The 13,160-nt window shown below is 54.2% G+C and overlaps 3 protein-coding genes across 3 annotated transcripts; 1 reads left to right on the top strand and 2 right to left on the bottom strand.

Annotated features, from left to right (window-relative positions):
• Positions 1-4,389: 4,389 nt before the first annotated feature.
• LTHEOB_5779 (Signal recognition particle) lies at positions 4,390-6,444 on the bottom strand (the record flags this gene model as incomplete). The annotated part of the gene is made up of 2 exons (XM_035514961.1): positions 4,390-5,603; positions 5,658-6,444. The coding sequence occupies 2 exons, from the start codon at positions 6,442-6,444 to the stop codon at positions 4,390-4,392; spliced, it is 2,001 nt and encodes a 666-aa protein (XP_035373471.1).
• A 391-nt stretch (positions 6,445-6,835) lies between these two features.
• Positions 6,836-8,183, bottom strand: LTHEOB_5778 (Tfiie alpha subunit; the record flags this gene model as incomplete). The annotated part of the gene is made up of 3 exons (XM_035514960.1): positions 6,836-7,871; positions 7,930-8,031; positions 8,089-8,183. 3 exons carry the CDS (start codon positions 8,181-8,183, stop codon positions 6,836-6,838), a joined length of 1,233 nt encoding a protein of 410 aa, XP_035373470.1.
• A 275-nt stretch (positions 8,184-8,458) lies between these two features.
• Positions 8,459-10,561, top strand: LTHEOB_5777 (tRNA pseudouridine synthase; the record flags this gene model as incomplete). Its single annotated transcript, XM_035514959.1, has 3 exons — positions 8,459-8,645; positions 8,743-8,923; positions 8,974-10,561. 3 exons carry the CDS (start codon positions 8,459-8,461, stop codon positions 10,559-10,561), a joined length of 1,956 nt encoding a protein of 651 aa, XP_035373469.1.
• Positions 10,562-13,160: the final 2,599 nt, after the last annotated feature.

Below are 13,160 nucleotides of genomic sequence, written 5' to 3'. Positions count from 1 at the left end.
CCTCTCCATAGCGCTCCCGCAAGATTCGCGAGATCACCCAGCGCTCGTTCTTGCAGCGCGATATCATGTTTCAAGTCGCGCCAGCGCAGATTCTGAGACGCTCGCTGCAGCGCCCGGCGAGGCTGTGCAGTCGCGCTCTCTCGCTCGATGCAGCAGGCGCTTGCGCATGCTACACCGGCAGCGACGCAAGCTCGCCCGGACTTAAGTGCCGCGTATGGTCGGCAACCGAGACGCTCGACCGGCAATCGCGTCACCTCGTCCCGCTCGCGAGAGGCACTGCGCTCCCGTCAGGAGATCCGCGATTCTGCCATGGTGATCTTGCAGTACGAGGCCAAGACGACCGCCTTAAGCGACTAAGCTTGCATCGCGCACTTAGCGGCGCAGAGCGGTGCTGAGTGTTGAGGCTATTCTTCCTCCGCAATTGATGACGCCGGTGGCATTGTTCCTTCGTTCGATGCCAGCTCACACTGCGGCTCCGCGTCATGTGCTGCTTTGCATGCATGCGCCGCGAGCGCTCTCCCTTTCCCCGGCCATATAACACCCGTCTCGATACTTCCCGTATGTTCAATTTGCCTGTCGTCACTCCTTTTCGCAAGGTCATGCGCACGCCGTAGTCGCATTCGGCTACCACCGGCCATTCGGTCGTTTCCGTGCTAGCGCTGCCGAGACCCTGCCGGGCCCGGCCCTCGCTTCTCCCGACCCCCGCAAAAATTTTCTGGCCGCTCTACGCAGCAGCCAGCCGCACAAAATCAACGCGTCCCATGCTTTTTTAGACTCGCCCATTTGTCCTTTTAAACTCTTGCTCCTGCTGCACCCAGGCACGCAAAAAATGGCCCCAAAAAATGCTTGGCACGCCCCCTGTTGCGAACTGAACCCCCTGATTCCTCAACACCATCTCCGCGTCCCCCCATCCAGCAAAAAAGAAGGTATAACCCTGGAGTCTAACCAGGACTACTGGATCCGCCGGGAATCGAACCCGGGACCACTCCCAGATTACGTAATGCTAAGGGAGTATTATACCACTAAACCACAGACCCCGCCTGTTGACCCTGATCGGATCAACTTGCTGATGGAAAACCGTTTTGCTGCTGTGTACTATGTATCTACAGTTTAACTTACGTCTTACGTGGAGGGGGGAGCAGGAGCAAACTTTGCCTGCGTTGTGGGTCCGGTGCTGGCTTCGTACTTCGGACCGAGATACCTCTGACACCTCTTACCCATCACTGACCCATCACTGGCTGCTCTGGCCTTTTCAATGAGCCCAAGACAGTTCACAGCGGTGCTGGAGAGGAAGAGGGGCCTTGATAATAGGCCGTGAAGGCAAGTCCGAGCATCAGTATAGGTGTTGGATCCTCACAGCTGCGCTTTATGCTTGGGATAATTACTAGATAGGGCTTATTGTATGGAACACGGATGATGAAAAACAGACACTTTTAAGATAGAAGGACTGTTGTTCTTCTCATTTCATCTACGCAGTAAAATTTTAACCATATTATATCTTTACTTAGAGTATTCATTTGCTCCTACTATCAAAGTGCGCTATCTCTCCACCTTTCTTAGTACTCGGCAAGAAATGTTTATGCATCTCTCCTCTATAGAGTACGATAGATTGGCCGTGTTCATTAAGAAGCACATTTAATCCTGCTACCGTGTCTTCTTTCTAAAACTGTGTTTGAAAATGAAGGCTTCACCTGAAGAAAAAATAGAGTGAAGAAAACAGGATCACATATCAGTAAACAGCAAAGGTTTTAGAAAACACACGCAGGTTTTCAAGAAGTTTTTCCATTAATATCAAGTTTGCCGATCAAAATACCGCCACTAATTTTCACTCAATCCGAGACCAAACGTACTCTTGCAAATTCTTCAATAAAGGGGAGCTTTGCGGGTGTACAGAATAGGCCGCATGTGACCCCGCCATGAGGTTCATCCATTTCCCTCTCATCACGCCGCTGAATATTCTTCGCCGTAGCTGTCCTAGTGTTCTGCAGGAATTCTTTGAGGCTTACCGCCAGGGAGGCCAAGGGAGGATATCGGATGCGTTGCTCCCGGCTTACTAATGTGGTCTTTGAGCGCTTCAAAGCGGCGGTTGTAGTAGTAATGACCATGTTGACAATGTCGAAGTTGTGTTGGCTAGTTAAATCAAGCCGTGTAATAGGGAAATTCTTTTTTCTTTTGCTGATTTTTTGCCTGTTTTATTGAATGTCGTCGATGTTAAAGCAATTCCAAAGCTGTTGCTGCACAATTTTTTTTTAAGCGGTAGATCTGCACGCAGCTTTTTCTGTGCAGAGAATTGTGGTTGATCAAGTGCCCAGTACCGTGGTTACCAGTTTTGGCGCATTCCCTGTAGTCTGTGGCTTCGATTTGATCAAGTGCCCACATTTGACCGCATTGGCTGAACCAGAGGCTGCGTATGTAAGAGGCATAATTGTGATTGCAGCCATTCATAGTTCATTCACGGTTGGATGGTTTCTATTGTTGGCGCTTTGTTTGAACAAAAATGTCCTGGGAAAATGTGGAATAGCCTATCTCGGCAATAGAGGCACCAGAACCAGTCGCAGCTGAGACGTAGCCATAGAACTGTGTGTCTTCGGTTTCATGGATAGGTTAGAGCCATGTATCCAGTCTTGCATGGTTGGCCTTGGAAAGTGATTGGCCGTGTGATGTAGGTTTGCCTGATGGGAGGTACCGACTGCCTCACCTGGTCAGAACTGCAACTGCCGCTTTTCATATAACATCGACCTTGCCCAGTTCCTCTCAGCTAGACGCCAACCTTGATCTCGAACTTCTCACAAGTACACCCACGACTTTCCTCAACACAGCAACCCATCACGATGGTCTTCGATATGGAATGCTTCGAATGCTTCGGATGCACTTCAGCAGCCGGCGAGAGCGACTCAAGCTCGATCGCCTCAAGCTGGAACAGTTTAATCTGGACCGCTTCAAATGAAAAGCTCTCAGACGTCGACTCAAACCCGCCACCCACTTCCGCATCAGCTTCTGCTGATACCCTTGGCTCTGCGGTCAAAGAAGAACATTGTTCCACCACCGCCTACGCCAAACCCCGCAGCCTCCGTCGCCTCGCAAATTTCGTGAGGCTGTGTTGTGTCTGGAGTAACTCCAAGATGCGTCAAAAGGAAAAGACATCTTGAGCGTGCGATCACGCCCCATGTTTCCACCAAGGCGTAAAATCTATGGTGTAAGACGGTGGAACTTCTCACGCAGGGGAACGAAAGAAAAGGATGACGTGGAGAATTGGTTCCTGGATGCGGAGCAAGGTCATCTCGGCGAAGCAGATAACTCTCAGCCCATTTGCCCGGAGAGGCGCTCAAGGAAGGCCGAGTGGTATCTGATACCGGGGGGATTGATGCGGGCCCGCTGTTGCCGCCACGCCCGTCTGGTTTTGGCTCTGGCGTCGGCCCCCTGTGGAGTGGAGGATGGGGCTTGGGGGAGGGATTTGGCCGGCGATGAGTTGGTGGGGTGTTCCTGTTTTTTTTTTTTTTTTCGGTTGTGTGTTTATTGCAGTCTGATGACTGCTGACTCACTACTTGTTATTTGTGTGTTGTAGATGCTTGTATTTCTTAGGCATTGGGACTGCTTTTGCGTCTGTGGTTTTATGTTTTTGCTGTCTTTTTTTTGGCGCCCACAAATTTGACTCCCCTAAATCTAGATTTTGACTCCTCCACTCGTAATGTTACCTATAAACAGCATTTTCGCGCTGCTATGAGTGTGCTTACGCTCACTTACGCCACCAGTAGTAACTACGCTTATCGCGGGTAGTTGTTACGCAAGCAGTAATGGCGTAGGAAGTAATGACGCGGGTAGTAGTAGCGTTGGTGGTAATGGCGTAGGTAGTAATAGTAGTGGTGATGAATACGTTGGTAGTGATGGTGGCGGTAAATACGTTGTTGGTTAGTAATTTCGGTAGTAGTAGTGATTTTATAGTGGTGGCAAGATAGATAAGTGGGTTTTTAACGGGGAGTCAAATTTGTAGCGGCCTTTTTTTGGCCTCGCCATAATATACATTATTCCTGTTGAATGGTGAGTTAACTTGTCTACTCCTCTCATGTTCTCTTCTTGCTTTACTTGTTCTTCACTCTTAATTCTCTATGCCTTAGTCGAGGTAAAGTTTGCAAAGTAAATATAGAGCTCATAGTACCTAGGTGAAAAGCGTGAGAACATTCAACGGAGTTGCTGAAATAGGGTCTTATTTTCTTTCTATATCGAAAGCATGTTTTCATGTGATCATCATCTCCGGACCACTTCCATAGAATTCTTGCATCATCATCACCAATGTCGTCTCCCAATTCGCTTTCGGAATATCATTTCTCCATCACTCATTGCTAGGTAAACATCCTACCATCCAACCCCCCTCTGAACACTTGAACACTTTCACCTCTTGCCCTTCTTCTTTTTCTTATTAGCACCGCCACCGCCACCTCCTCCACCAGTCTGCTGGGCGCCACTGTTACCGCCCTGCTGCTGCTTCTCGTCCACAATGCCACCCTGTGTCAAGCCCGCCTGCCGCAACTTGCCCTTGCGGCCCTTGGGCTTGTAGTAGCTGCGGTCACGCATGGGAAACCATCTCTCAGCATCGACCTTCTTGTTGGGATCAAAGTCCTTAGGCAGCCTGCTCTTCCGGATCTTCTTGCTCTTGCGCTCGTCCTCAGGCTTCTTGTCCTTCGGCGCAGCCCTCTTTGCGCTGGTCTGCGGCTGCTGTGACGGGGCGGTGGTGGCCACGCCAGCGCTCTCAAGCGCGTCGATGTCGACGTCGGCGACGAGGCGGGCTACGGGCGTCAGGGCTTCAAGCTGCGCGGCCTCAATCTTCTCCGGGTGCGTTGACGCGTACGAGGCGACCAGGCCTGCGGCGGCGCCGCGGTCGGATTGGTCGGCCGCGAGGAGTGCGGAGAAGATTTTGCCAGCCTGCTCGAGGTCGGCCGGCCTGGAGGACTCAAGTAGGGAAGCTCCTGCGGCGCGGAGGAGCGAGGCGGGAGGCGGTTTGGTGGCGCTGTTGTCCATCCAGTAGTTCGCAGCCTTGGTCAGTTCGTTGCGGACAGAGCCGCGGCGACCGGCGTGCGCGTAGAGGGCCACCAGGGTGCCGACGATGCCCGGGGCGAAGCGGGTGGGCAGAACATCCGGGTTGCCGCTGTTCTCGAGCCGGACCAGGAAGTTTTCGAGAAGGGGCGTGGCTGCGCCGTAGTTACCCTCGTTGACGTAGATTTGTACGATAGTGAGAGCGAGGCCGACATCGTAAGGGCGCTTGTTGATGAGCGGGAGAAGCTCCTTGATACCGGCTTTACCACGTGCACCCTTTGCGTGTGCTGCAGCGTTCACGACCGAGAGGTTGGTGATAAGCGGAGAGGTTGAGGCGACCGGGTCGGCAGAGATCTTGTTCAGAGTAGTGCTGGCAACTCCCCTGTGCTTGTTGGATGAAAGGCCCATAACATGGCAGTTGTGGTCCAGAATGTTGGACTGGAAAGAGAACGGCTTGTCGTTGACCGGAAGCTTCGCCGACTGCTGCATGTTGCGCCAGCTCAGGTAAGGATTAGGGTCCTCGGTGACGTTGGCCATACCGTTGATTCGGGCGATGTGTCTCGTCGAGAGGTCTGGAATACTTTAAATCAATCAGCCGAAACAGTCCTGCACCAGTCTTCACTGACCATACTCTTGTAATGAGACCTCTTCTCCAAGCTTGGCCGCCTCGTCAAACTTGCGCAGCTTGTGTAGTACGTAGATCTGTTGGATGATGATGGGCATGATCTCGGCCTTCTTGTCCTCCTCGGACAGGTCCTCGGACGCCAGACACAGGGCCTTTGCGCGCTTCAGCAGCACGTCGGCCTGCCCGAACTCGCCGCACGCGATGCTGCTGCACGCCGCATTGTACGCCGTCTCGAACGCCTCCAGGTCTTCCCGGTTGACTTTGCCTCTGCTCCACTTCTCCGCCAGCTGCTGGCCATGGCCTGACTGCCATTGCAACTGCGCGTCGACGGCCAGGCTGTTGATGCGCAGGTCGTTGTAGTGCTCGAAGCCCTCGCCGTCCTGCGGCCGCGCCGCCAGCTCCTTGTACACGTCGGCGGCGCGCACGAAGTTCTCACCGCGGTACGTCGCCTGCGCGAGGACATGCCGGGCGCCGCGTCCGTCATTGCTGCTGGCCACGGCATCGGCGGCGACCTTCTCGGCCTCGGCGAGCTTGCCCGTCTTGTACAACGCGTAGGCATGTTCCAATGGCACCCGCTTCTTCAGCGCATCGCCGCCCTGTTCGATCTGGCGCAGCGCATCGTCGAAGCGGTCGAGCTTGACTAGGGCAACGGTGCGGACGTGCTGCGCGTCGAGGTCGCTTTTTGACTTGGCGAGCTGGGCATTCGCTGCTTTGAGGATTTCGTCGTGGTCGTCGAGGTGCGTCTGGGATAGCAGCGCGGCAAGCGAGTTGCCGGTGCTGGCGGCCATTGTCGGGGTTGGGGAGAGCGAAGGGTTGAACGAGGTTCAGCGGTCGGCCATGTGCGGCGTTGAAGTTGGTGATGCAGCAGCTGTCGATGGTCGGGAGATCACCGGCGACTTGGGCGGTGGTGGGGTCCACTTGGCTGTGTGGGGGGCGAGGGAAGCTTCGCTAAATTTCATGGAGCAGACGTCACTGGTACAATTACTTTGAATTCTTCTATGGCATTGTGGCACCAATTCAGTTCAAATCTGAGGGCAAGAGACGCTCCAGCTAAAGTCCCCATTTTCTGGATGCAAATCAGTGCACCGTAAATCCAAATTCGTCCAACGCCTGCAAATGCTGTGATTCCCGTCTTAGCCTACGCAAGCCTCATAACTCCACTTCTATGAATAAAATCAATCAAAGAGCGTCTTCAAACTCGTCTGCATCCGACTCCTCACCCCCGGATGGCTGAGCAGACGACGCCGCGGGGACAGACGATATGGGAGGCGTAGGAGCTGCTGAGTCGTCCAGCTTCACCCTCTTCGCCTCCGGAGCACTATCACCGGCAGTAGTGGCCGCAGGTGTACCCATGACGTCCTCAAACTCATCGTCGTCCTCGTCATCTTCGTCATCTTCCTCCTCCTCCTTCGCCTTCCTCTCCTGTTCCTCCCTTAGTGCAGCAAAGTAGGCATCAAGCTCTGCTGTGTTGGTCTTCTTCTCCTCCGCCGTCTCAAGCCCATTGCCCAAATCTATCGAGGCCCCAGCATCTCCATTCGCTTTAGGCCCGGCTGCCTCGCTACCAACAGTCGAGTGCGTGGCCCACACGGGCAGCTCATTCGATGCCGCAATCTTGGCCTTGTGAGCCGCGACCCTTGCCTGCTCTGCCGCCGTGTTCTCCTCCTCGGTAGAAATGGTGATTTCAACCTTCTCCGGTCCAGTTGTGAGGCCCTTAACAGCGGTTGGACGGAGCTTCTCGTCGACTACTACCTCGGTCTTCTGCGCCGGGTTGATGTGTTCATCGCGTGGCACGGGCTTCGCGTTGGCGACGGCTTCCTCGCCGGTGACGGCAGGTACAGTAGTCGAATCGATCTGCTGCAGGATGTCCAGCAGAGGCTTGAATTGCTTGTTGAACTTTGCGGGCGTATCGTCGGCCTCTGGCTCAGCGTCCTCAGCGGTGTTGCGCGACTTCAGGGGGGCGTCGCAGCGCTTGCACAGGAAGCCACCGCGGCGCATGTCGACATGGTCCAGGGCCTCCATTGTGGTCCATTGTGAGTTGCACCGCGGGCAGAGGTAGTCCTTCTTCTCCTGAGTAGGCTTCGAGATGGCCTTGATCTTCTCATCTAGCATATGAATGCGGTATTTGGTGCAGTCGACAGCGCGACGGTAGTCAATGTAGTAATATTCCTTGTTCGTCGGCTTCTGGGCGCCTTCGCGCGTCTCGGAGCGAACGTAACTAGTGTGTTATAAGCCCGAGGCCGAGGCGCAATGGGTAACAAAGCGCAAAGACGTACACTGAGACAAGGCCGCCCTCCCTCAACTTGGCGCAGTACTTCTGGACCTTCTTGTGGTTCTTGCCCTCGTCCATGACGAGCGACAGGTCGGCGGCGGAGATGCTGCGCGCTTGTCAGCGGGACCGCGACATGGCAGGCAAGGGAGGGCGAGGCACGTACGCGCCATGGTTGACAAGAGCATCGATGACGATGATCTGCTCGGTGTCGTAGAAGACGCGGGTGACAGTGCGGACGAGGACTTTGGCGATCTCCATGGCCACTGGTTCAGCGCGACGTTGAGGGAGTGAGCATCGGGCGGAGGAGATGCGCGACGCAGGCGGTAGGCAGAAGAGCAGAAGGGGTTGCTATTGTGCAAGTGAGTGAGCGGCGCAGACAATAGGCAGCATGGAAGCTGGCAATAGCTTGCCCGGCCGCGCCGTGGTTTTGCCGGCGCGCGATCTGCGCGAAATTCACGGCCGGCGTTGTTTGCCCGCTGCGACCCTTCACTTTTTATGTCAACACCCCGCCTCATGCTCCACCGGCCCTCAACATGGATCCGGAATCCGCAAAGCCTGAGGCTCAGTCCTCCGAGTCCGCAATGGACCCCAAACCCACCGACAGCGAGACCACCGATGCTCCGTCGGGCAATGGAGACAAGAAGCAATGGCGCGACAAAGGCGTCCGCGGCAACAAGCGTAAATGGCAGCAGGGCGGCAATATCCAGCATGGTTCGCGCGGTAAGAGAAAGGATATTGGCAGAGGAGAGTATATGTATGGTCCTGCTTCCCATCGCTCTACGGCGCAGCTAATTAATTCAAAGCCGCCATCAACCAGACAAGCGCGCCCGCAATGAGGACGAAAAGGCCAAGCGCCGCCGCCTAGAAGCCGAGGGCATCGAGTCTGTCCTCCCCAAGGCCTTCTCCAAGGAAGAGGTTGAAGCAGAGGAGCGTCGTCCTAAACGCAAGGTCGTCGTCATGATCGGATACTCGGGCAGTGGCTACAAGGGCATGCAGATGTGAGTACGCGTGCTGTGCTCAGAAAGTGCACATTCTAAGACTGCAACAGTATGCCGAACCACCGGACCATCGAGGGTGATCTTTTCACTGCATTCGTCAAGGCTGGTGCCATCTCGAAGGCCAACGCCGACGACCCCAAGAAATCTGCCCTCGTCCGCTGCGCAAGGACCGACAAGGGCGTGCATGCTGCTGGAAACGTCATCTCACTCAAGCTCATCATTGAAGACCCGGACATTGTCGAGAAAATCAACAGCCACCTCTCCCCTCAGATCAGAGTGTGGGGAATTGAACGGACTACCGGTAGTTTCAGCGCCTACCAGGCTGTCGACTCGCGTTGGTACGAGTACTTGATTCCGACCTACTCCTTCCTCCCACCCCACCCCAACAGCTATCTCGGAAAGAAGCTCGTCGAGCTGGCGGATGAGGCGGGTGATCGCGAGGGGTACGAGTCAAGGCAAGAGGAAGTTGCCGATTTCTGGAGGGACGTGGATGAGAAGCATATCAAACCTGCTTTGGAACAGTTGAAGCCATGGGTTAGAGAGCTTGTCGAGAAGGCCCTCTGGGAATCGGAGACCGACCCTGAAGCTCCTAACGAAAAGACCAATGAGGCTGCTGCCGAGGAAGCTGCTGACATGGCCCAGCCAGTTCGTGTTGGTGGTGAAAATGCTTCCGACCCCATGAATGTTGATGTTAGCGAGAAGACCGAGGAAGCTGCCATCATCATAAACGAGCCAGGGATTACCAAGGCATCGGAGCCGATGGATACTGATACGACAAAGCCTGAGTCGGCACCAGCCGCGGACGACTCAGTTCAGACCACCGACGACGACCCGAACGCATCTGCCGAAGACGACATGCCCCCCACCGATCCTGAAAAGCTTACTTTGGGCCAGAAGCGCGCGATAGAATCTGCGATTAAGAAAATCAAGGCCATCTACATGGACGCCAAGAAGGCTTACCGTGTGCCCGCGAAGCGCATCGATCGCCTCCGTGACGCTCTCAATGCCTACGTTGGTACGAAGAACTACCACAACTACACGGTGAACAAGAAGTTCAAGGACCCTTCGGCCAAGCGTCTGATCAAGAGCTTCAAGGCTGCCGAAGAGCCCATCATTATCAACGGCACCGAGTGGATCAGTCTCAAGGTCCATGGGCAAAGTTTCATGATGCATCAGATCCGGAAAATGGTTGGTATGGCAGCGCTGGTTGTCCGCTGCGGCTGTCCTGTGGATCGTATTGCCGAGACGTTTGGCGACGTGGATGTCGCGATCCCGAAGGTGCCTGGCCTTGGCCTGCTGCTTGAGCGGCCGGTTTTCGACTCGTATAACGCAAAGGCTGCCGATAAGTTCAACCGCGAAAAGGTTGAATTCACCAAATACGAGAAGGTTATGGAGGAGTTCAAACAGAGGGAGATTTACGAAAGGATCTTCCGCGAGGAAGAGGAGAGCAATCAGTTCAACCAATTTTTCGCGCACATTGACGGTTACAAAGAACCGTTCTTCCTTTACCTCAGCTCCAAGGGCATCAAGGCGTCCACAGGGCCGGAAGCTGAAAAGGCAAAGGACAAGAGCAGGACCACTAAACCCAAGGAGTTCAATGGCGACTCCGAGAGCGATGCCGAAGCTGGTGATGGTTGAACGGGATGGGTCTCATAGTAAGCTTTAGTCTCGATCCCAGCTGTGACACCTGCATTAAGCCGCGGTTCGTATCCGGGCTATATTTATTTTCAATGGTATAGGCTTTTCGGTCAACCGGCTCGTGCCGAGTGAAAAAGTTTCGCGAAGCTCTCGCTGTTTGCATTAAGGGCATATCGAGGCGTGAGCAACTCCAGTAAATGCGATCTGTGCATACCTGTTTTCTCGATTCCAGTCAGGCTTCGGGAGTGCAACTCAATCTCAAGTGTAGACCGCTGCATACAACGCATCGTGGTAGAAGTGTGACCGTACCTACATACTAGACTCCAGGACAGAATCTCGCGACTTTTGTGGAATTACCTCCAGCCATTATTGATCAGCCGATTGCGAACGCGAAGATGTGCAAGACAGCAGCGGAGGCCAGCCATACAATAAAGCCAAGGAATTGCGGCCGGATCACCTGCACCATCGTCTTCCGATCACAGTGGTGACCACTACACGTCACCTATCCGATAGTCCTTGTTCCGATAACTGTTGCCGACGAGCACATATTTCCGTTGTCATGCCATCCGTACCCGATGCAACGGTAAGTAAAGAACGTGCGCTGTACGTACGAAGTACGAGTCAGTATTCAGTGACTAGGGAAAAGGGAGGACCGGCACGTACACCCGATACCATGGAGCATCTGCTGGGACAACTTTACCGGTCTGTCGGAAGTGACAGCAAAGCGGTGATGAGACAAAATCCTGCAGTACCCCGTATGTCGGGTAGGCCTCATCTGAGATGGCTGACAGAAGCTACCGGCGGCAACTCCGACCCCGGTGGGTTTCATTCGCGCATTAGGTAATGGGACGCTGACGGCGGTGACTTTTGCTTTGCGCCGGCTCCATGCACGCTCGTGGATAAGCTTCTTGAACGCACAATGCGCTCTCCGTACGCTAGGTACCATCTGGGTTTGCTGGTACGTGTGTTGGGTCAACTTCTAGGTTCTACCCTGCGGGATCTCTTTTGACACATGTCGCAACGGAGACGGCCTTTGAATGATTGGGAAATGTGCGCTTGTAATGGATAATCGCTGGCACGGGTTAAATGCTTGTTAACGGGTAATGCCTGAGCCTTTCTGAATCCCCGTCGTCTCGTACTCTCTTTTTGTTTTTCTCCATTTCTGTCCTTGGACCTTGGTGCTGTCATTCGTTATCTACACAAGCAGTTGATGGACGTGAGAGAGCAAAGCTTAGAGCCAAGTGATTAGTGCACAGCCATTCACAAATGCTGGAGATACTCTTACGTGAAACTTGATGTCAATGAGGATTGAGGTATCTCCTTTGTGCACGAGATACGTGCACAGTTGCGTAAGATGAGAGGAGTCCTATGGGTAATATTTGGGCTAGATAATGGACAAAGGCACAAGCCGTTCCAGAGATAGGAATAAGCTTCCGAAAAGGTTTAAGCAAAAAGCAAAAAGTGAGGAGCAGGGAGGAAACCGTTCCGCTTAATTCAGCCGCGTCAGCCCCTCACCCGAGAGGAAAAAAAAAGAGAAAAAAGAAAAACAGAGGGTCTTGTACCGAGAACGATCCTGACGGAGCATCCTCCCGAAGTTTCCGACCAACAGGTTGCCTCTGTATCCTTGCGCTCTCCGTCTTGAATCAGACCCCCCTGCCTCGGCGCACGCAACAACCATCTCCACCATCCCCACCCGATCCCACGTCCGGTGCTCCTTTCTGTCTCAAACAGATGGCAGGGAAGTGAACCGACATCCCCTTCCAGCCGCGTTTGCTGCAATTCCAAATGACAAAACACCAACAATGTGCATACAATTACATCATCAGCTCCACAAGTCCACGCAAGAAAAAAAAAGCCGCCCTGTCCGCCGCCTTTGCCCGCCCACGCGTCACCTGCCCGACTGACTCTTATCCCCGCCCCCCACACACGCACTGCACCGCGAACCGCACCACCAACGGCCGGGCGGCGCGTGCCCGGCCAACGGTAGAAGGATCGATAAGCTTCCCGCACCCGCCTGGCCTAAACGCGCCCCACCTGTTTCCCAGGTCTGGCTTTCCCTCCCGCTCGGGTTCCAGAACCCACAACTCGCCCCCTTTTCTGTCACCTATCGCATTGTATAGCTATATTATGACTGCCCGCTCCCGCACGGTCGAAAGCCCAGCAGAGCGGACATACGCGACTGGATTATTCTCGTGGGCGTTCGGCCCCAATCGTACGGTTACATTTGTCAATGGAGTAGCATCCTTATGTGAACGTTTATGCGTGTAGCCACCGACGCCTCTCATTTGCGGCTTCTTTATTTTTTTTTCTCTTCCTTCTCTCGTCGGACTTTCACATGGCAACCAGAGGGGCGGCACGATCCACGCGTGCCCCTCACTTCAGTCCTCAAATTTCCATTTGCAGCTGTCCTTTTTTCGCCCCCATCATGCAAACCAGACCGTCTGACCCTCTCCCCCTGTACACTCTCTGCAAAAGCTGCCAAGGGGGCTGGTGACATTCATCACCGGACTTGCCACCCTCTTCTCTCTCTCTCAAGCGTGACGTGCCGTGACCCGACGTTTGAAGCGAGCGAGGAGGGGGGGCTCGGGAGGAGAGGGGT

The sequence above is a fragment of the Lasiodiplodia theobromae genome (assembly GCF_012971845.1).
Source record: "Lasiodiplodia theobromae strain AM2As chromosome Unknown scaffold_16, whole genome shotgun sequence".
In the NCBI taxonomy this organism is placed as follows: Eukaryota; Fungi; Ascomycota; class Dothideomycetes; order Botryosphaeriales; family Botryosphaeriaceae; genus Lasiodiplodia; species Lasiodiplodia theobromae.
The sequence above is the reverse complement of the archived record's forward strand: the minus strand, read 5'-3'. Positions and strand labels throughout refer to the sequence as shown.